General features: G+C 38.4%; 1 protein-coding gene across 1 annotated transcript in view; it reads right to left on the bottom strand.

Moving 5' to 3' along the window:
• The window catches only part of diaph2 (diaphanous-related formin 2), a 372,579-nt gene that overhangs the window by 144,465 nt on the left and 203,750 nt on the right, over window positions 1-24,364 (bottom strand). Inside the window, exons 20-21 of the mRNA XM_044206253.1 lie at window positions 21,122-21,223; window positions 17,041-17,135 (exon numbers count right to left, since the gene is read on the bottom strand). Coding sequence (XP_044062188.1) covers window positions 17,041-17,135; window positions 21,122-21,223 — 197 coding nt within the window. The remainder of the gene's footprint in view (window positions 1-17,040; window positions 17,136-21,121; window positions 21,224-24,364) is intronic.

The following is a 24,364-nucleotide window of genomic DNA, read 5'->3' as shown; positions in this document are numbered from 1 at the left end:
CATTTCAAAATGCTACAGATGCATACATCTAAAAAACACAGACAGAAGACTAGGTAATAGAAAGTAGAATCCACCTTGTGCTTGTCATTTCATTTGTCTGTCATCTTGTTAATTATTAGGAATCCCATAGAGCACAATTGACACAAAGGCAGCACCATATGTGTGGCAATGTGGGGGACTTGGTGATGATGCTGGGCCAGACTCCTCACCACAGGCCACCAGACACACACAGCAGTCTAGGAGAGATTACTGGAAGTATACTAGCAACACTACACATTCATTTACTGCCTTGGGCGAAGATGAAGGCAATACATATCAGTACATTTGCCAAGATACAGCAATCCAACAAAATATCAACAGCAAAATTTGGTTGTTCAGGTTAAAACCTCATAAATCCTGCTAAGTATCTCCTTGTCAAAATAAAAAGCTGATTGTAGGCTGAATGTGTGAAAGAAATTAATATATTCAATAATTGGTAAATGTATACTGTACATTTGCTGGAAAATACAAATACATTTTATGGTAAATTTAGTGACGATATGCATTAGACTGTTGATATGAGTGGAAAATGAGGCTACCTCACTGCCCTTCCACCATGTTTTGTTGTAGATACAATGTGATTAATTTACTTTTCTGAATTGGCTTGAATGATTGAAGTCACAAACGACTTCAACACAGGTTTAGTTTAGCCAAAAAAGGTACGTACAATATCTTAACCAACACAAAATGTCCCCCAAAATTTTATGACTTAACATGTCAACAGAACCGTATATCGATTGCACTTCTGTCAAAACCCAAGTCAAAATGTGCAACCAGTGTACATGGATTCCTTTTCAGTGCTGTGCTCTTTTCAGTAGGTAGTTTTATTGTTTCCTCAGAAATTCTCTCAGGGTATGTGCATTTTAGTTGCCCCAACATTCAAACAACAGTTATGGCCTTAATTTCTAGATGTATTATTAGACTGCTGACTCTCACAGTTCAAAAGCTTTTCAAAGTTCAAGTAGTATATATTTTATGCATATCTTTATCAGACTTCCAAAAATTGCCATTTATAAATTGTTTCACTCAACATTAAACATATTTTTATGTTGAGTGAACATTAAAATATATGTTTCAACTGTCAATCAACCTTGTGCTGAGTTTGACAAATCAGAATCAATTAATCTTTGTCAGGGACAACCGTAGTCCAATAAAACATACACTAGCACACAATTTATTTCAGTGTGAAAACATGTGAACACACAATCCATGCCTGCCTGTCAAAATTTCAATTTAAAGAATAACCATAACATTAATGTGAAGCAAATTGTTTTTGGTTGTTAGCTTATTCTGAAAAAGATTAGGATTTCATTGCACACAATACTCAATTTATTTAGATTTACAGGTACAGGTCAACTCAAGAACCTCACAATGTTACTGGTGTTTTCCCCTCACATTAACCTGGAATTGTACATTTTTGGTACATACAGAGTATACAAAAAAAAAATAATAACTATAGTAAATATTGGTGAAATAATTCCACTACTGCTACCCAGACTGTGAAAGTTGTGTACTTGAGGAATGGAAGCAGTTGCAAGGGTGAAGGAGAGTGTAAAAGTAGTGAGATACAGATTACAGTTCACTAAACATTTGCAGAGGTTACGGTTCACTAAACATTTGCAGAGGATGACGGTATCTGTAGGGCTTTCACTTCCATACTTTGATCTCTGCTGCTGTCAACTAGCTTCCAGCAAATCAAGTTCACAGTTTAACAGCATCTGTGAACCCATGCCAAGTTAATACAGTTTAAAGGGGGGTATTAGGCATAAACTTAATCAAGCAGTTTACAGCATTGCATGCTGTTAAAAACAGCAGGTGCTGATGTAGTGCAAAGTAAAAATGCTCAAACGCTTTGATATTCAGAAAACAATCAACGTCAGTAAAAGTGTGCACTATTCCACATATGGAATCAAGGATCATTTCTGGACAACAATAATAAAAATATAGCCGCAGGCGGCAATGTGTGAGTTCAAACCTTTTTTTGCTCAACGGAAGGAAGTACGATTGGCCAAAATCAAAGTTGCAGGCAGCAACGAGTGGGTTTCAGGCTCCATTATTATCCGAGCAAAGTCACTTCAGCTAGTTTGTCCCCCCTTCATCAGATGGATCAATATGGTACTTCATATTTCAGTTAATACTTGCCCCCAGAACATGCACACCAAATTTGGTGAAATTCTGTCTACCAGGTTTTGAGGTTCACTTTTTTGGCATTTGTAGCGCCCCCTATGGGTCAGGCTCAAACTGCTTTGATAAGGCTACTCCCAAACAAGGACTGAAGATATCGCCCAAGATTTGTGATGATTGGACAGATCGTTAATGAGTTATGGCCAATTTTATGCTAAGCCCCGCCCTTTGCGAAGATAGTTTGAGATTATTCGGCAGAAAAATAATAACAAACCGGGCACAAACTCAATAGGGTTCTACCACTTTGCGGTTAATGATAAAATTAAATATTGTATGTAAATAAATGTATGTTAAGCCAAGTTGAATTGTAACCTTACCTCTTTTTTTTGAGTGTCTTTCTTTGTTGTGTGGAGCAGGACTTGTAACATCTACCACACCTACTATCTTACCTTGTGAAATATACTTAGAGACAGAAAAGCATATTCCCAACAGTAAAGTGAAAATGATAAAGAAAACCAAGAAATGTTAAGATGTAGTCTGAGTTAATCGATAAAGGTTTTCTCAGAGCAATAAAGTCTTTATTAAGCTGGGTTAAATAAAAGGAGAAAAGAGGGAGAATCACCTGATGTCTGAAAGATGATCTGAGTAAACTGTGTTCCTCTCTACTAGGCCTATGGGAGGTTTACAACAAAGACAGAAGAGGAGCCATATCTGCCATGTGCTTGACAGATGTGATTTTCTCCTATTAATTGATTTTCTTCTCAATTTTGGGAGACAGAGAAACGGTAGAGACGGTATTTTGCCCATACTTTGTGATGAAGAATAAGATGGGACTGCCATCTCTCTACCGTGACACCTCAGCAGGCTCCCTACCTTGCTCATGGCAAATCAGTGAAGATTTCAGTTTGAATCAATAAGAAAATAATAGACAGACAAAAAGACTTCTCAACATTCTGCAAGCCTTACTTCTCAAACCAATGCTTGACAGGTCCAAAAAACATATGTGAAATTTCAAAAGTTTTTTTTTTTCAAACCAAGCTTAAGAGTCAAAAGAGAAAAAAGTAACTTTGCACAATCGTTGGTGGGTGTACACAGCATCCATCTTAAACAAAAGGTTACTACCAAAGAACTGCAAACTGAAAATGTGGAACAAAGGCTATCAAGTTGTGTTTTTGTTTACGAGAATGGGTACAGTTTTGACAGATAATGCTCGGTAAAATGGAGTGCAGTACCTTCCAAATTTAATATTTCTTAGATTTTTAAGATTCAGTTTCATTTGGAATAATATGTAAAGCATTTACAATTGCAATGCAGGTTTTATCTTATAAAACCTTCATTAATATAAGTAGACGTTTTCAACATTTAACCTCAATATTAGATATGAATTTACGAGAGAAAACAAAGAACAAACAACAACACCAAAAGGGAAATCTCGTCTCACAGGTAAATATGTTAAACAATGAACATCAGTCATACAGGCTGTTGTAGTCTTACAGAATCTACACCCTGCCAAACCACACAAACACCTCAAATCTCACTATGAGCAAAGCTACAGTGACAGGCTGACAGGCAACAAACTGAGTGTGACAGATTCCAAAATCGCATTAAACTAAATGAGAAGTGCAGTCTGACAGAAAGACACAAACACAGTGAGAGAGAGGAAAAAAAGGTTGAGAGAGAGATAGAGAGGGGAGGGATTAATTTGAGGGTTGGGGCTGGAAAACCTGACAGACTTACTGTGACATTAAATTTGTCTTTTAGAAGGAAATATGGAGGATTTTTTTAAATGTGCACACCTGGGAACTTACATTTACAATGAAAGGTGTGAAGCAGGATTAAGAGGGAAATTAACAAGGCAAAGAAAGGGTTCATGTAGAGAAAGAAAAGAGATAAACAGAGCGATAGCATTTGGTAAAGAAAGAGACAAAAACAAAGAAGAGTAACTGTTCTAGAGACAGAAAAGAAATAAACTAAATAAAACAGACAGCAAGAGATAAAATGTTTCTGAAAGCTTATTCCACCCTCACCTGAACATGTTGTGAGCCCTCAGGACTTACAGATGAATCTAACTTTTATATAATAACTGAAAGGGAAATCTGCTTTAAAATGTGAATGCACATATATTCATTCATGATATTTGAAATTTTGACCAAACTGTTTTTACCTAACACATGAAGGCAATCTATATGCAGAACATTTGCTAAAAAACAAACTTGTCAAGGTGGAAAAATGGGATTAACTTTACTGCACTGCATTGAAATTCTCTCTAATTTGCGAATATTCTTCTTTTACAATGCCTCATACAGTCATCCTAATACGGTGCTGGTATATGATGAGACTGTCAATCAAATAAGAAGAGAGCTAGCATGCAAAACAGTAATAGAAATTTAGTTTGTGGAGTTTGCTGTCTGAGAGCGTCTCTGTGAGTGATGTGCCATCTGTCACAGAAACAAAGACACTGAATTGGAGAGTGAAAACAGAAAATTTTTACTCGGTTAAGAAAATACAGCACACAGTGTGCCTGAGGAGAAGCTGCATGGACTCTACCTAATCAAAATGTAACTGTTGTGCTGTATTTTGCATTAACTTGCTTGTGTGTATGCATTTGAGAGTGTGTGTGTGTGTGTATGTGTGCTTTTAATCGATATTCAAGGACAGAGTACCTAGCTTGGACCCTGAGATCAGCAGCGTGGTGATGATCAGTGAAAAGTACATGTGGTACCTTGGGTCCTGGCCATCAATTTCTGAAGCACATTTGATATTGTACCAAGCCAAGCCTCTCTTTGCCCTGCCTTTGCTTTGTTTACTCAATACTTCTATTTTTCTGTCTTATTTTTCCAACCCTCCCAAATCAGCATAATGTATTTCACATTTTATTGTTAAATTAGCATTTGATGCAGAAGAGTTATGTGCTGTGTGCCAAAATACACCACAATTAAGCCCAAGGGGGACCCCGTTTCTCCTGCTTAAACTCTAATCCAACAGGCCCAATGCACAGCCATACTTATCGCCTTGCCCCACATGTGCACTTTTACAGCATGCAAATGATGCCGTACAATGTGCCAGGCTGCTACAATCACCTGTTGTTACAGCAGAGAACAAAGGCTGGCAATGGGCACTGCCAGGCCCCGCAGCCAATGGGCTACCATGTGTAATGATGGGCTCATGCATATGGATGAGCATCGTGGTGATCTGGGTGATTGACAAGAGAGATAAACAATAATAACAAGCAAGGCTTGTACGGAAGACTCTTGTGAGACATGGCGGAAAGGTTGTTGCCATGGTGAGGTGAAGAGAAGTAGTGCAAAGCCGAAAGCTGACAATGCTGGTGTTTACTGTGAGACAACCTAGTCAGCATGTATTAGAATTGTATGTGACACACTATGTAATTTGCTACAATTTAAAAGGAAGGGAACATTATTTTTTAAATATATACGTATACTGTATATCTGACAATAATTGGAGAGAATATCCATGTATGCATTTCCTGAATGGCCAAACTGTATAGAGCTTCTTTAACAAACAGGGTGCAAATATATAAAGTTTATGTGGAAGGTATGATGTGTATGTGTTATAGCTATTACTTATTTGTGTTCATATGACATAATAGTAAAAAACAAAAGTAGTCACTGCATAATTTGCATTTTTGCCAAACTCTTCTCCTCTCTAATGTTGGACAGTTTTGTCAGTTTTGTCATCACAATTTTTTAAATTTATATGAGGGTGCATACAAAAACAGAACATTTAATTTCCCAGGTAGGGAAGGCAGACATACACCACAAAAAGCCTGTAATAATAACTTGTTTTTGAAGGAAAGAAACAATTATTTGAGTCATGATATTGTGGCCGTAGGAAACAAGAACTCATAAAATAAGTGATAGTATACATATAGTTAGAAGCTCCATCATTATCACTTTATTGGAAGTGGAAATATGTATTAAATCAACCATCAAAATCAACCACAGAGAAAAAGAGGGACCAAAGAGATGCTGTAAAATAACATGCAGATAGATAGGTGAGGGTCCTTCTGTTTCCATGTATATCACTTATATTGAAGTAAGAAACTCAAGGGTCAGGAAGATGAAATATATGTTAAAACTGGTGTTAGTCTGACCCATCAATATATCCTTACATATGGTATGACTATACAAATGCGCAACATGCCGTTACACCAATTCCTGTTTAACCACTTTTGCAGCATTGTAGCATTTTGACTTTCGATTTCCATGCTGTATCAGGATGTGCACATATTGGTTTAATATGTAACATTCTACTGCTCATCCAGAATCAGAAAATGAATACAAATGTTTCCCACTGTTTACTTAAAAGCCCTTGTATGTCAAACGAATAAGTGTTCAAAATGATGTGCACACATTTACTCATTAAGACATGCTGAGTTTAAATACAAGAGATGCTGGACACTTCTCTGCACTTCTTTGATATTCTTACTAGTGCATTTGCACACAACATAGGGCAATACTAATTACAAATGAATAGCGGTGGTGCAGTGTTAGTCATTAGCATTTCCTTTTGAAACGGAGATGGGGTAATATAAAATACATTGGCAGACATTAAACATTAAGAAGTCACTCTGATATTCCGAAAAACAAGCCCCCAAGGCCATATCATCCGCTGACGAGAGTAAGCTTACCACACATACACACACCAAAAACTGGGCGTGCTTAAACATTTAGTGATGACTCCCTCATTTCAAGCAGCTAGATCACATGGCATGTTCTGGGTAGGGGTGGGGAAAAAGAGCTGCTCAGCAGCAGCCTACAAAACTGTTCTTACTGTTTGTTTAAAAGTAATCCTCAATATATCTGTGGGTGTATATGTCTACCTATGTCAACTCACTACTCTCTTCTCTCTCTTTCTTTAGCTACATGAAAATGGTTCAGGCCACCTTTGGCTTGTGGGCATAATCCTAATCTCAGTGTTACACTGTATGATTTTCCATCATAGCTGGTTAACAAACAAAGAAATTATGTACATCATTTACATTTGTGCCAATACCATTTATCATGCTTCTGTAATGCTTTTATGTGCTTTTAAAACACAAAGATTGCTTGTTGTATAGTTAAAACATTGGACTTTATCCATAGAACACATTTAAAGCACAAAAGTGCAAGCTTTAGTTACAGTAACTGACTCAAGAGTAACAAAACCAGATATGTGAATAAATTAAATATCCCTGCACCCACACCAACTTACATGACAGTCTTTCCATCGCACAATTTGGGATTAAAGACAAGTGCTTGTTTTAAATAGATATAGTAGGTTAGGTGCACTGGAAAAAACGTGTTCCCAAAAAACTCAACACAAGAAAATCCTGACAAGCCCGAAGGCATGAACTGGATGTGGGCGATTTTAAATAAAGTTACGTTCCTGTGCAGCAGAAGTCTGAATTCGAATAATTTAACTGCGTATATTTTGATTTAACTTTTGAGCGTCAGTGGCCAACTTAAGTTGCCAACACTAAATACAGCCCTTTGTGATTATGCATTAGCTCTGATCCACTGAGGTCAATGTAGTGATAAGCTTTGATGTGACATGGTTAAATTAAAAATGGGCCATAATTGGACATCACAGGGACTCTGCAACCACTGAACTATTTATAGTGCATGAGGAACCATGGCCTGCTTTTGCGTGATGGAGGTAGAAAAGCTGATTAGACCTTAAAAAGCTTATATTTGCCTGGGGGCATTAGAACAGGGTATGCATGTATTGTAGGAAATTTAAGAATTTGTAAACTGTAATCACAAATAAGAATTCCCTAAGATGTGTCAATTAGGCAACGAGGGAATGCAAGATAGTCCAGCAGAAATATAGAAAAATAAGAAAAAAGTGGCAAGACAAAAGATGGAGAGCTTGGAGAGTACACTTGCTAAGCTTTAATCTGAATTCCTGGAAACCAATAGCACTTAATCCCTCCTACTGTTCGTAAGAGATCTTCCTAATGACGCCTTTGGACACAGTCCCTCCCAGAGATTGCAAAACATGTGTAATACATCAGTAACAACATTATCAGCCAGTTGAAGTAATTTAGCAATTTTCCAGGGACCACTGCCGTTACGATGGCTCTTAATACGAGTTTTCAGCCACCTTGAAAAGGAAATCCCAATAAAATATTTTGTCATTGAACTGATGCAAATAATTTGGTCTAAACTGTCACTACAGTTTCAGAACATACAGTAATTTACTGACAAATCTCCCGACCAAATAGTGAAAATGATTTATAAATAATTCACATTTCACTTTGAATGAAAGTTACTTCAGTAAGCAGAAATACCTCAAAATCTTATCTTGCTCTCTACTTTGGAACATAATGAGAATGACATATCAATATATGATAATACAATAAAAATGTATTTCACGTTATTTACATTACTTTCCACTTCCACTGTTGCTGCTCATCTTAATCATTTTTGGATCTTATGGTGAAATGTGCTTTTATAATAATGTGCAGCTGAGCTACTGCTGCTGCTGACCTTAATGTAAAGCACTGACAAAACATGACCATTGCTCTACATAACAAAAACACAATTCTGAAATCTTAAGGAAGTAGACACTGCAATAACAAAAATAATGTAATACAAGTAATATAGTAATGAATAAATGTAATAAGACACTTTAAATTATGCTCTCAGCCTATTACATCATAGCAATCTTGCCAGTGAACTATTATGAGCAACCCCCTACCATACCAGTTGATTACACCATAAACTATTCAAGTTTACAAGTGTTTATTAATAATCTGGCCATTGTTTGACCTCCTTGTGTTCCACTGGCAGGAACTGTAAGGGCATGGGATCAACTACCATCATTATGCCAGTTAAGCCTTCTCCCTGTGGCTGAGGCTGTGAGGGACTACGAGAAAAATGAAAACATCAAGAGAGAGCCAACTTAAGTAAATAACAGCAAGGTCACTGGCATAGCCACGTCATTGTTTAAACAATGCGAGTGAGGTAGAATATGTACTTAGCCAGGGTGCTACTAAATACAACTAGAGGCGCTGGACGTCCTGTAGCGCCAAACTAAACGCAAACACAATGCAACCAGGGCCCTGAAGCCCAGAGGGCACGTGCCTGATTCTTTCCCACACAAACAAAGTCTACAGAACCTTCCCTTGTTGCTTATGTTGCCAGCCAACAATAGCAATGAATAGCTTTGTCAAGCTGTCAGCCCTTTAAAAGCAGACCTTTGCCAAGCTTTCTGAGGCTCAATCTGTTTTCACTGAGCCGACGTTCATTGTTGTCTTTCATTGTCCTCTTCATATGATTGTTATACAGGGTATGGTAGTGGGGTTGCTCTGATGTCTTTTTGAATTTGATGAAGGTGACCTGATATACAAAAGTGACCTCTGTCCACCAGCACTATGAATATTGTGAGGTAAATGAGGTGGAGAGAGAAAGAGCAAGAGAGAGATTGCATGCAAATGTGTGTGTTTGCACATGTGCACCTTATACACATTCATTGGCTGGATGATGAAAGTGACAAAATTGCGCAGGGACTAGAAGACAGAGGGGATAACTGACATTGTCTATCCATTTGCATGTACTGTGCGTATGTTTGTACGCTGGGTGCATGGAGATGAAAATAAGTGTTGAATTGCAAGGATTCATATGAAGTCTGGATGAATGGTGAGAGCCAGGACTGTCTGCCAGCATTCAGGGATGTGTACATCATCTCTGAGGCGTTGATGGGCCCTAATGCAGAATAAGGAGAGCCAATCAACTCCTATCTATCCACTCTGCCAGGGTGACACATTGTAGGGGTACTTCAAGGCCAGCACACTGCCACATTCTGCTGACAAATCATTACATTAGACATGTCGACGGAGAAGGAAGATAATAAGATTGAGTTACAGAGATTTAGATGCATTATGAACACCTCTTGCTTCCTTGATTCCTTCAATTTTCACTATTCCTTCCATTTATCAATTCCCTGCTTGCTTGTCACTCATCTTTGCAAAATAATTGTAAACTGAGCTGAGTTTTGAAGTGTTTTATTTTCCTCTTGTATCAAGTGCTACATGACCAGTGAGCCATTGTTTATCAGAGCTCTTCATCAGTTTACATGAATACAGGAGATATTTGCGGAACTGCCGGGTATAGTACATCACTTTTTCAAGGTTGGAGTGTTCATTACTGCCTAACAATTTGTATAAACTGATAAAATGCTCAGTCAATAAGACAAAAGCATGGATATCAAACCAACAGCATGTTTACCACATTTGTGATAAAATATGTGTAACAATATTTAACTACTGATAGTGATACCTGTGTCAATTGTAGTGAGCACAACAGAGGTGAGTGTCTCCCAGATATTCATCAATCTGCAGAACTGGCTCTTTCATCTCTCCACTTTGTGGGCTTGCAAAGGGGGGGTTTGAATAAAACTTTGCAGATCTGTGGACTGGCTTTCTCACCTCCCAATAGTAAAAGTGCCAGTCGGACACTTGCCAGACAAGGCGCATGAACTTTTCACCCCCGAGAAATATATGTCTTGTCAAGATAACAAAGTAACAGTAAGATGTGAAGACAATAAAATGACTCTTGATTATTCTAGCTGGAGATTGGGTCAAAAGAAACTAAACACATCTCCTCTTCCTCCCTCTCTGTCTCTCTCTCACACACACACACACACACACCCTCTTTCTCTCTCTCACACCCTGACATGACCTGAGATAAGAAGTCTGCCAGACCCTGTCATAAATTTAAGATTGCATTCCTGAAGTGACTTAACACTGTCATGTTCCTTCCTTTTAGCCCAAGTCTGAATTAATGTGAATTACGTGTCCAATCATTTAGTCATTCAGCCAGTATTACTCAGCACGTTTTCTTGAAGAATAATCCAACCCAGATATCTGTACGATTTAAGATGAACAAGTTATTATTCATAGAGTTAACACCTTGTTTATCATGACGCCACACTGCCACCTAGCGACGAACGGACAGAAATCTCTAACCGTTGCAATTACGATGTGTGTAAGATTGTAGCTTACTATACTGTATTGTGTGATCAAAGTAAGTGTTCCTTAACCTTATGCCACCTAGTAATAGTGTTAAAAATTATGTTTTGACAGTTAAATAATTAGTAATAGTCATTAGTAATTAGTAATTAGTCATGTTAATGTTTGATTGATCTGCTGAAATGTGTTGGTTAAATTATGTGTTTCTGAATGTTTATATAACCAATATGCCATTTTCTGTCTCAAATCATGATTGTGTGACCATAGTGATGTATTTAAGTATGTGATTTTTGCACGTAAAACTTAAATTAAATTCACAAGAGTCAGAGAACCTGAGCAGCCATCTTAGAAGTTCCAAACAAAGGAATGAATATTCATTCTAGGTTTCAGCACGAAATGCCTTCTTGCACCCAAAACTCTGTCTACTTAGGCTAGTTGACAAAAAGAGCTGACTGACCTCTGTCCGTGAGGCTGATCCTCAACTTGAGCTCAAGAAACGTTTTATATTTTATCTTAGTTTTTCTTAGACATCTTTCTTTAAGTTTGTCTTTCCTCGCCTAAAGTACGTGCACAATTTAACCTTTCTCTGAGCAACCCTCTGAGTGCCTCAGTACCAAACTGAAGAATTGTTTCTTCTTGCCTTTTTATATTTTTGTACTACTAAGCCTCACAGGTTTTCTAGTAAGTTTCCAGCCAGCCAACGGAATCACTCAAGCTGAAGAAGTTAGTGTATCCGGATTAATTTTATTCGACATTCAGCCACAACGTCACAAGCACTCAACTGAAGCCGTACTGCCAGCCCTACACCTGAGAGAATCGGGTGAACCATGCCAGCAACTCCTCGGATGGAACCTCTGTCCGTCGGCCCTGAAGTGAAGCTGCCGGGCTTCCTGGTAGGCCCCACTGTCGGGTCCTCATCTGCTCTGTGAACCATTGCCTCCAGAGTCGCCTGGGAGCGTAACCTGCAGCTGGGTTCCTTCATGGTGGAGCCCTAAGTTGTCTCCTCTCTGCAACAACGCTTCAACAAGTAAAAATCCACTTTCGTGATAAGAGTTGAAGAAAATCGAATAAAATAATTCTCTTTAGAGATCTGGCTGCTCCTAGTGTCTCGCCGTTTGTTTTGATAACTAAATCACATGCTTGTATTCATGTGTTTGATTATTTCTTCATCATATATTCTTTATTAATGCTTCATTTACTGAGTTATTAGTAGGCATTTAGCTATAAATAAATGTCTTAATTTATCAGCAAGAAGTTGTCTGTGTGTTCCAATTCCTTCTTAGGAGACTGATCAAAGTAATAATTAATTTGGTTTATTTATTTTCCTTCGATTGAAGGTGGTGGCAACAGGTGGCACCAAGCTATCAAAACTGTGAAAGGTAACTAACAACTAGAAGAGCACATTAATAGTTAAACAATGGCTGATCAAAGGCAATGTATGTTTCATCTTGCATCATATTTCATCTCATTCCAAGACATTTCTTTTGTTCTTTCACGATTTCAACTCCAATATTTATTTACTTTTATTTTAGGTGTACACAATCACCTACTCCTTCTAACATTAGCAAGGTGGTAGATGCATTTCCTTTTAGTATTGCCCAAGGCATGGAAACACATCTTTCTACTCTGTATGTGTGTGCAGTTGTCCATGTGGATAAATGGTGATTGGCGTGTGGCTGAAAGTGGGTGGTGTAGAGTGATTAATCAGCATAATGAGTGTAGATGAGCACTGTGCAGATGGAGCCCACACTCAGGACTGTGTCACCCAGCAGGAAGTCTCTTTGCTCCCCTTCAGTGCCTCTGTATAGCTTTAACTGTATTTTTTAGGCATGTGTCACTTGCTTCCTTGTTTAATTTGTGAGCTCACAGCTCATTTCTGCATGATTTTGTTCTATAATCATCTAACTCTTATTTCACCAGGAAGGCTGTATAAGTATACCATCAGTGACATTATCATACAAATAAAATTTTGTCCTGTGTTAGTTTTACTTTTCTTGCCAAATAGTATGTCACAATATTGTGTATATTTGGAAAACGTGTCTATGCTGTTGTAAAAACCTAGGAGCAAATTGTGCTGCCCATCAGACACAAATACTGAGTTTTTAGTTTTGAGAAGCAAGAAGTTGTCAAAAGCCACCTGAGCAACTGTGTGGCATAAAAAGTCTAACTAAAGATCAGTTCCTTTAAAAGATAACATTTCATAGACAGAAAGAATAAGAAAAAGAGACTAGCTTTGACTGATATTACTGAGAAAAAGGCAACCGTGCTTTAAAAAAGAGGAACCACCTCCTTATAAGTCCTCTTCACCCTAGCTTCACATGAATACATTTTAAAACACTACACAAAATATGACTTAATGGCAGAATAAAGTCCATATTCTGTCTATGGGTTCAAACAGATATGAAATACAATTCAAGTGAAGTGTTTAAGGCCCTTGAATTAAACAATTACAAATTAAATTATTTATTTATCAATTTAAAAAAGGTCTGTCTGTCTATATATATATATATATATATATATATATATATATATACAAACACACACACACACACACCACAGCATATATCAATAAAATATGTAAACCAACTATGACATAAAATTAACTAGAGTGTACCTTTTAAAGAGGCAAAATCAATGTTACTGTATATCAGTGAATTACTGGGTTATGAGCAAATTCAAAAGAAGAAAGATACAGCCTACATTGCCACTCAATAAAATACTCTAACATTGCAAAACTGCAGTTGTATAATTATAACTATAGGTGAATTAAGAAATGATTGTGACTTTTAGAGTTTCATTAGGCAATACTAATGAGTGTTATTGTTGCACAAAAAATAATAAATCTAAATGGAGAAACACTGCAGGTTAATGGAGGATAATGAAGCAATTCTAGCTTGTACATTCAAAACACTACACACAAAGGAGGGACAAACACTGACACGGTATATTGGAAGTAAAAAAAAAATTAAAATTCTTTTCAGTCCAGGCTTTACTCTGTCTTTAGCATCGTTATCGAACCAACAGTGACACACTTGCCAGATGTTGGCTCCTTCTGCACCGATAAGTTAACTCAGTTGGTCCTCCCGCCTCCCCCTGGATTTCTTGACATTAGCTTGGTTCCCAGATGCTTATGCTGACTCACACACTTGCTCTCATAAGTCTCGTTGAGCCTTCCTCTTTTTAAGCAGGCTCATTGTCCTGCTTCACATTTATGAAAGAGGGAAACAGAAGAGGTAAAGGGGGCAACGGAAACCCTCACAAAGAGGTGCTTGCATGTGGAAACAAAAACATCCATTTGCGTCACTTATCCCTGACCACCTGTCATATCCCTAACACCATTGGTTCACAAGCAACAGTTAACAAAAGTAACTTGAAGGTTACAGCAGATGCCTATATCATAGTAACTGCATCACTGAGAAAATCTGAAAATGGATGGTGTGTGTTTTTTTCTTGTTTGTTTGTTTAGCCAATATTTTCAGTTTCAACAATTCAAGTGCTGGCTGTTGACTATTGACCAGCTTCCAAGCAAGCTACCAAGACCAGCTTGGTGTGTTTAATGGTATCTGTTTGATGGTGGATGGAGTGGTTTACTTTCCCTGTAAACCAACCAGACTACTGTAAAGCAGTCTAACGAGGCCCTGGTGCAGATGTGTTGGGGACACAGCTACCCTGCTGTCAGACAAACACTATTACTACTTTGCTACGGAAAGGCTGAAGGTTGGAAAGGGTCACCACCTTAACTTCCTTTCTCCTTTACAAAGCAGAGGGGGGTCTGCCATCTCATAACATACACTCTGCACTTTCTGCCAGATTGCCAGCAAATTAAAGGTCATCAGAGCTCAAAATAATGGTCCTGCAGGGCAGCTCTCTAGATAGGCCCCATCTAAATATATATTGCCTCACCACCTTTTACTAGTGTCTGGGATCCAAGCAGTGGGGAGGAGGCAGACTAGCTCCTGTGCAAGTGTTTGTTGATAAGCCATGTGGGAAAGGACATATATGTCAGGTAAAGGTAAATGTTTTTATCTATTTATTTTTCCACAGTAGGAAAGACCTATGGACTTAAGCTCGAAAGCTGCACTTGAACAATGCACCGTGCTGGTTGAAAAAAACAAATAAAGAGCATTCTTGCACACAACACAGTGTATCACAGCCAAGATTATATTGAAATTAAATCTTCTATTTGCTGCTCACTCCTGAGTTGTATACCTCCTACTTCTGAAATTAAACAGGAACAATAGACAACAGCTGTTTTAGTGCTTAACAGTGCAGACAGTGTTATAATGGTGCAATTGAAGCTCACGCTACCCAGTGATGCATCTTCACCTCAGATGCATCTACCCTGCCTTCAATTAATGCTTTCTGAGACAAGAAAAACAGAAATAAAATGGGAGCAAAACAAGTAGCCTTTAGGAAGCTCATCAATTATGGTTTAAGACAAAGGAAAGAGGAAAGGAGGGTGGAGTTGGGGAGACTTTGCCAAGCCTTGTCCTTCATCATCCATTATAGTAAGATGAATGGGGGGTCTCTTTGGACCACATGAGAATGAGGAGACTGACTTGTGCCAAAAACAGACCATACCGGGTTTAAAATGGGGTCGCCAAGCTATCCACCAGACACGTGGTAGAGAAGACTCTCTCTCTCTCTCTCTCTCTTTTTATGAATGTGTGTGTGTGTGTGTGTGTGTGTGTGTCTAGGTCATTCACTGAGGTTGTGGCATGTTGATATATATTTTCCAGCAAGATATGTCTCCTTCTAGGAGTATTTTTAATTTTGAGAGCTTATTTAGCGCTTTGAAATCTGCGAGTTCAACTTGTTAAAGTAAATGTTTATCAAATGTTGTACATTGTAGGAGGAAGTGCATCTCTGTCTCAGCCTCACCTGTCAAACAGTGACCACATATGTTTTCTTTTTGTTGCCAGGATTTTTTTGTGTCTTCTCTTTTCGATTGACAGTTTGTGGTCACTGAGCCTGTACTTGGTTAGGATCTGTCTCTGCTTTCTATCACTGACAGTAGAGAGATATTCTTAATCTCTTTTTAGGGCCAGATAACATTCTGATCTACTCTGGTTTCTTCTTTCCAATTTTACAAATAGGTTTCTTTACATCCATCCATCCATCCATCCATTTTCTTACTATCCCAGTGACTTGGGCCTTAGGCAGGGCACATGGACAGTTTGGTTTCTTTACATTGCGTTATAATTTGGTTTACTCTGATTGGTATTTGGAAAACAGTGTTGTTGTGACACTGGTCAGAGTATGTCTGAGGGGGGGTAGTTAGACTCAGCACAAACTAACTCTCTCTGACTCTTTTCTGGGCTCAGCTCTTGGGTTTGGAGGGCTTAGGAATGGAGGGTGTCTTGGGAGTGATTTAAAAATGTTCTCTTTTGAATGTTAATTATCAGCAGGTATCTGCCTAACTCTGCTCTACATGCATTTGTTGGTGTTTTTCTGTGTACGTGTAAAGCTACGTATAGCTATGATGACTGAGTGGACCCCATACTTCACCACCATACAGCACAATGGGCTGGATGACACTATCAAATATTTTAAGCCAAAGTTTAATTGGAATTTGGAAATTATAAAATGTTCTCTTAACTGCATTTAAAGCTCTCAAGCTTTTTCTTTCAGTGCATTCACTGCCATGTTGAAACTCCCTGATGCTGTTATGGTTATACCAAGGTAGGTATAACTCATACTGTGTTCACTGATATGATTATTTATGGTAAACTGGTATTTGTTCTCCTGGCATCTGGGGCGTTTTTGAAAAATCATGACATTAGTTTTCTTCATATTTACTGCCAGGGCCCAGTTCTGAGTGTACTTTTCTACTGTCAAGCGCTCTCTCGCAAAAGCGTGTGTGAGTGAAAAAACTAACACACCACACTGAACATCAGTCTTACCTGGATGAGTGATTCGCTCAGTCTTTCCTCGTCTACCTCCAGCACAATGTCCCGGATCTCTTCATAAGGCAGGCGGAACGAGCCCAAGAAAATTGCTGTTGTGATGGAGAGAGAAGAGTATCATTTCCTCTCCTTTTTTTATTAGACCGCAGGGTTCAAAGAGACATATCAGCACTCATCGCTCCTCAGACAAAATGACCACAGACCTAACTTGTCACTTGGAAAAACTAATACACTTTCTGCCCCTCAACAGGATAGTTTGTGTCACCCTGACAAAAGTTGGGAAGGTGAAACAGTGAAAGGTGCCAAAGTGATACCATTTCTGCCCAAATGTTAATAAAAAGTGAACCACAATAATAACAATAATAATAATGATAATAATAAACAGTATTAGTTGTACTTATGGTAGCAGTAATGGCGTCATCTGGAAAGGCTATACATGGTTTTGTCTGAGTGGATACAAAGAGGTACACTGAATTTTCCTCAGGGGACAGCCTAGTAGGTGTTTCACTTTCCAGGTGGGGTGCCTACAGTGGAAATTGGAGCTGATGGTGTATCCAGGTGGAAGTCACAGGTGGAGACTTGATAATGAGTTGTAGGAGAGTCGCTCAACAGCTGCTTTACTGCTGCAGCAGTGGGGCCTGATGTCTGTATTTGACGGCCAACAAACGAGAGAGGTAGTGCATCCTTTTTTCTTTCTTTTTTTTCACAGTCTATTACTATTTATTACACAGATTATTTACTGCATTCACTTACTACATAGTCATGATATATCATGACTATAGGTTTATTCATTTAACATTAACTATTCTGGCTTCACTGTGTCAGGTTTCTGGTGACTCAGAAGTGCAGGACTAAAGAGAAAGTTGTGATATCTAGACCAATCTTTTTCCATATTCTGTTGGTAATCTATATTTATGTAATTTTTCCTCACCAGCATGACATTCTCCTGATTGGGGTGCATTTGTATCAAAGGGAACACGTCATCCTCATTTGTTGTCTAAATGCTATTCATTTATTAGTTTCCCTTCAATATGTTCTATATATCCTCTTCATATGAAACCAACAGCTGGATAACAAGGTTCTCTTGGGGGTGGGTTGTCATAAGTAATCCTGGGATATATTTTGCAAATGACAAACTCAAGTAGATACAAATAATAATAATAATAATAGTCATAATAATAATAGTCATAATAATAATAATAATAATAATAATAATAATAATAATAATAATATAATAGCAGCTTTATTTGTATAACAGCTTTTCAATTCAGGTAACAATGTGCTTTACAACAATCAATATACAACACACAAACCGATCAAAATAAAATAAGATAAAAATAAAAATAGGCGTCACAAAAGCTTTTTTATAAAAATGTGTCTTAAGAAGTGAGATAAAACAGGGCTGACTCTGCAAGCCAGTTCTCTGAAGTAGAAAAGGCAGGGAAAGGCTAAAAATCCAACTTTCGCTACCATCTAGCAGTTGAATTTTTACCTTGCTGTATGCTCTGTGTCAATGATGGGTGTGGTCTACCAGCACCTGTTTGGTTATTTCCAAACTGTACCAAAATGAGCAAAGTGGTGCAGGTGCAGCACAACACAATTTTGGTGCACACTCTGGCAAAAAATGACATCCACCCAGCAAGATCAGTTTGTCTTCAGATGTTTCTCAGGTACACTGAGCTATATTTGTGGCTTTACATGCTGGAGATGCACAGAAGGGCAGTGCGCTGTAGGGCTATCTGACTAACAGTCAACAATCAATAGTCACTGCAAACAAATTCAAATGGTCTTCATAGTACATTATTGGTTTTCCTCTTTAAAGTTGCCTCACTTAACATTTGACTCTCATGTATCATCTGTAAACACAAAAATTGTATTGTGTTGTAGTTCTTCGATTGTTTCTTTATTTAGTGACTGTGGTGAGGAAGGCATTCCACTGTTTCAAACAGTTGCTACTCTGCACACAAGCTGTGGGACACAGTAGTTTGCCCCAGTTGCTATTCAGAGATGTTTGTCAAGTGGAGGATGAGTGGGATACCTATACCTCTTGTTATGGAAATTATTTAAATAAGTTTACATTAGATGTAGTATGCTGCCTTGGGAAGTCACTGTGCTTATGATTAGTTAGCTAACAGTGTGAGCGTTTACAAAGCATCTTACTATCACATTTGATACTGACCTGCCAAAACTTGCATAAACCAATTTTAAGTTTGCCTTTGTCACTTTGATATATCTCTGTAAATAATATTATAAAGAGTACAGTCTAGACCTGCTCTATAGGAAAAGTGCAATGAGATAACTTCTGTTATGAATTGGCGCTATATAAATAAAATTGAATTGAAATAAACTGAATTGAAAAATGCTCATATCTTATTTAACTTTAATTCTCTTTATTCAGGGCTTAGCCACAAGTCAAATGCTCACCTGCAGCGTATTGTAAGTAGGTTTTTAGACAGACAGATAGGTAGACACATTTTATCAGGCAGAGGTATGCATAATCATTATTACAGAATACATAAAGTGGCACTGACATCACAATCATTCATTTTGTCCTGTTACCCATTCCAGTCACTGAACCTTCAATACTATCACACATGAAAATTGAAAAGGGAGCTTGGAGGGTTCCGCAGCAGGCAGTGAATATGATCTATGATGCTGTGGCATGTGTCAAGACAACTCGCAACTGTGTAGCTGTGTAGGACCACATGTCTCCCACCCGCCATTCTGGAGGTGAGATTTTCTACACTTATTTTTGCTTCCTGCCATATTCAAAGCCCATTTGCTGGGTCTGCAATCAAAGATGGCAGTGACACCTAGCAACATTGTCACAGCCCATACACAAGTGCAATTACATGCACACACTGGCACATTCTCAAATGCGCACACATTCTCACATGCACACACACAGACACAGATGTGTCATCCTTATGTTCATGCCATATGCCCCTTCCTGACATCAGACCCCAATATTTTGCCTGATGAACTCATTCATCTGGCCTCTGTTCGTGGAAGATGCAAGAATATGAAGCTTCACTGCACCATTGCAAGATATCACCAGCACACAGGAAGGGAATTGGTTGGGAGGCACACATAATTATCAATGTTTCTGTGATGTACATGCATTATTTTGACATTATAGTTTGCTTCCAGTACTCATCCAGAGTGTACAGGAATTTATCCACCTAAAAATACACTCATCCCAGTCTACAGTATGCCATTGCATACCCCTCTACTCGTCCTTTAAAGAAAGGTAAGGAAAAAAACATGGATAAAAAAAGACAGTGGAGTAAGGGTTGCAAGGAGAGGGACCTGTAATCTTAGCATTTGACATGCATATTTCATGAGGTGTTACCATCTATATTGTATCTCTGAGGTAAGGGATGTCAAGGCTGCAGATGAAGAGTTGGGGAAACAATAAGAAATGCTCTACCCACCAATCAACACAAGACTGCCAGCAGTCACTCATATTTTTGTGTGTGTAATGAATTCATACACACATGTTATGGATTTGGGATCAAGGAGGTTCTTATGCAAGAGAGGTGCCGGGGTTGAGCTGTTAGTGAAATTCTAAGTCAAAAGTTAATTCATCATTATCATCTAACCTGAAATTATCCCCAACCAAAAAACCTTTCCATCCACCACACCAAAATATAGGAAAACGAGGGTGAGGTGAAACTGTACACCAGTATCAACTTAGTAACATTTAGTCCTCTTAGGCTCCTGGGGATCAAAACACCTACTTGTAGCTTTAGTGCTCAGTTCTGCTTTACACATGAGTACAGACAGGGAGCTTGAACACAATCTATATGCACTTGGGGTGACTGCTAAACAACTGCCAAGAAAACATTTCCCTAATGGACTCAGTAAAACACTATCACTGTTGAGGACTTTCTACTGTTTGTTTCCCACAAATAGCTCTGTTGAGCTGTTCATGGGGGTATGAAAATGTCTGGGGTGTCATGGAAAATAATACTGACATTTCTGACATTAAAGGTCATAGTTAATAAGAATATATTACTTCATGAGATAATGGTGTTAAACGTGTGGTTATTGGCTGTAAAATACTGTTTATACTTACAAAGATTCTGTGCTGTTTTGGCATCCAAGATGCGAAGCTCTTTCGCCTTTTTCTTGAATTGTGTCATTCTGTCGTCAGTCTCATCTTTTACATCTTTTTTCACTGCAGGAAAAAAAACAACAACAATATTTTCAGAATTACTATGTCGACATTTTGGAAATTATATGCAATGTAATAAGACTGTGTAATCAAAATGTTACACTTGCTGCTTTCAGCATTGTATGAAAGCAAGAATTAAATGATATTCAAAAATATTTTTTTCAACATTTCCCACAACAAAGAAATAAATAATTTACATATATTAGAATGCATGGAATACATTTATGCATATTAAAACTTAAGCTGACAGGCCACAATGGGTAAGACGGCAACAGATGGCATAAACCAATTAAAAAAGATTCCATACCAGAAAACTTTTTGTTTCCATATCCATATGAAATACTTGGTAGGCCATTTAACTGATCAATCAACTTTGTAATGCATCCTACATTCAATACAATAATTTGAAATAATAAAATGAATATAATGTATCACAGTGTAAAAGGGACAGCCATCCCATGCCTTGAACACAGTGCTATATCAAATAGATAAACCACATTGTTCTCACATACCACATTCCTAAAATAAGCTAAATGGCAACATTGCTGCTCAGCTGCTTAAAATGCATTGTGCATTTGTGTCCAGCCTTGCATTCGTAGGGCCACTGTAAATGTGGTATAACATTGGTTTGCTGAAAGGCAGATGTGATTGATGACAGGCCCCTTTAATATTACGCTAGAACTATATAATGTGCAATATCATCAGCTGTAGCATCAGAGCACAGTCCTGTGGGTGACTTCCCCTCTTCATTTATTTGCGTGTACCAACATTTCTGTCAATGTGACAGTGGGTAGATGGTAGATAAGCACAGCTCCTTCCCTTAGGCCCTGTCTGTCAACTTGCTAGAGTCAAGGAGATAATTGTGTAAACCCCCTGCAATCCCAGAAAATGGCATTAAGTCTCTTAAGTCTGTTACATGACTGAACACAATAGACAAATTGGTCCACGAATGAAGAGACCTTTGTTTTCATAATGGAGACATTACTGAGTCCACACTCTGGGGAAACACCACGTCAGCATGTATTACTCTTCACTTACACTTCAATAAGATCAAGCTCTAACAACATAGGAGTCCATGTACAGAACAAAAGGTCAACATTTTAAACTGGAATTACAGTACTTAGGGGTTTGATTTCACAATAAGGAAGCAGCAAAATATGAAAGAAGATTCCTTAAACCCTTCCCTCTCCTCCCGATGGCTTTAGGGAGAAGCAACACACTTTGTTGCTACTCATCACAACTGCTATGTTTAAGCCCAAGGTGGGAGTCTCTCAGGAAAACAAACAATCTGCTCCCTTTGCGCTGGCTTGCATATTTGAAGAAACAATCAAAGAGGCAACATCTCATGGGCGCCAGAAGATGTAATGCTGAAGGCACCTGCCTAACTCCAGTTCTTGCTGTCGACACATGACATCAGGGATGCAGTTGTTTATTGTATTAAGTACTGCTAAAAAGGGTGTAAGTATGTACCAATGCTACATACAGTATTAGGGTTTGATTTTCTGTCAACATCTGAGGACGTTCCTCAAAGGATGACAAGACTCTGCACTCTAGCTTTAAGACTACATGGACTGCGATACACAACTGGCTGTATCACCTCCATACTCAGCGGAGCTCAGAGATGCACATCAGCAAATGGCTTGAACTTTTCTTTTTGTTAACAGAAACAATGTGGTGAGAGGTGGAACTTTATAATTTATAAATGGTATTAGTTGCTAGCTATTTGATATGAAGTGAAGGTGTTTTAACAAGCACACAACCCTTTGATTAGTGCCTGTGATAATGTTCACGAATTCCAACACACTGGATTGGGACTTTCTTACCACTTACAAGCATTAATGACTCTTCAAATACATTGTTTGGCTACTGATCTACTATATGTAGAGAAATGCAATACATATGACCTAACATATGACCTAACAAAGGCCAAGTCAAGTTCATTTTCAATTACAGTGGCACTTACTTACTCAGTGGTGATAAAGGGGGGTGAAACTGGTGAAAACTGATGTCAACACAGGTCCTCATTTTCTGACTGTTGTAGTGTCAATGTGTTTGTCTGCTTTCAAATGAAAAATTCCAATTCCAAGGTTAGGCTTTTTTTGATGCCTTTTATTAACAAGACTGGCAAATATATGTATTTTCACATTCCTACAAATCCAGCATATAAGACTGATGCAAATATATTATATATAATGATTTCATAAATAAATCCTATGACAACACCATTACAGCCACAATATCCTGACTCACGTACATTTGATTCAGTAACCAGTGAGGCCCAAAGAATCATGCTTCACATGTGGCAAGAGCCTTGGACAAAGAAACTGGAGAGCCAGCAAAATAAAACATGACGAAACCATGACCTCCCTTAGAGAATGGCCCGCAGACAGGGCAAATTAAACTGAGAAGGGAAATTTGGCTGCTTTTGGTTCTAAATTGTTCTCTTAAAACCACCATTCTCTTTTCTCTACTGCCACTTGAATCGCTCACCACTCTCCTACACTCTCAGCAGGGTGCTCTCGGCCCATTCGTCAGTGCCTCAGCTGTCTTCGCCCTTACCCCCAGGGCCCCATGCTATCTCAAATTAAACAGAAAAACAGTGCCTTTAATAATCTGAAACAGGCACATTCCTTTCTGATACCATCCTATACAGCTCAGAGCTCTCCCGCTGGGCACTGAGTAGTAGCATCAGTTGGCTGATTTCTGCTACAGTATTTGCTGGCTGACTCAATTATGCCACATGTCACATGTTTCCTCTGAGCACTGCATGTGGACTGATGGGCCCTGGAGGGCTTGCACACATTCGAGCTGCCACACTAGTCGGGAGTCCCAGGTGTGTGGAGAGGATGACTATAGGTGGCATATTTCAACCAGATGGTCGGCCACAACAATAAAGCAAGTTTTAGAAATGTCTCCAAAACACAAAAGTTAAAAATCTCACCCTCCACTTGGCATCATACTTAGGTCGAGTTAAACTTTGATGGATGTATTTGTTTTTCTTTTTATTAAAATGAGACTTTGGGAATTTGTGCCCATCTAATTGTTTTTCTACCAAGAAAGCTTAACCTGTCCAACAGTCTAGGTCCATAACAGCTGATCAAAGTTCTTGCCAACATTTAAACGTGTTTTACTAGTTGCCCAGTG

This window comes from Siniperca chuatsi, linkage group LG8 (genome assembly GCF_020085105.1).
Source record: "Siniperca chuatsi isolate FFG_IHB_CAS linkage group LG8, ASM2008510v1, whole genome shotgun sequence".
NCBI lineage: Eukaryota > Metazoa > Chordata > Actinopteri > Centrarchiformes > Sinipercidae > Siniperca > Siniperca chuatsi.
Note: the sequence above shows the minus strand (reverse complement) of the source record. Positions and strands in the feature narration are given on the sequence as shown.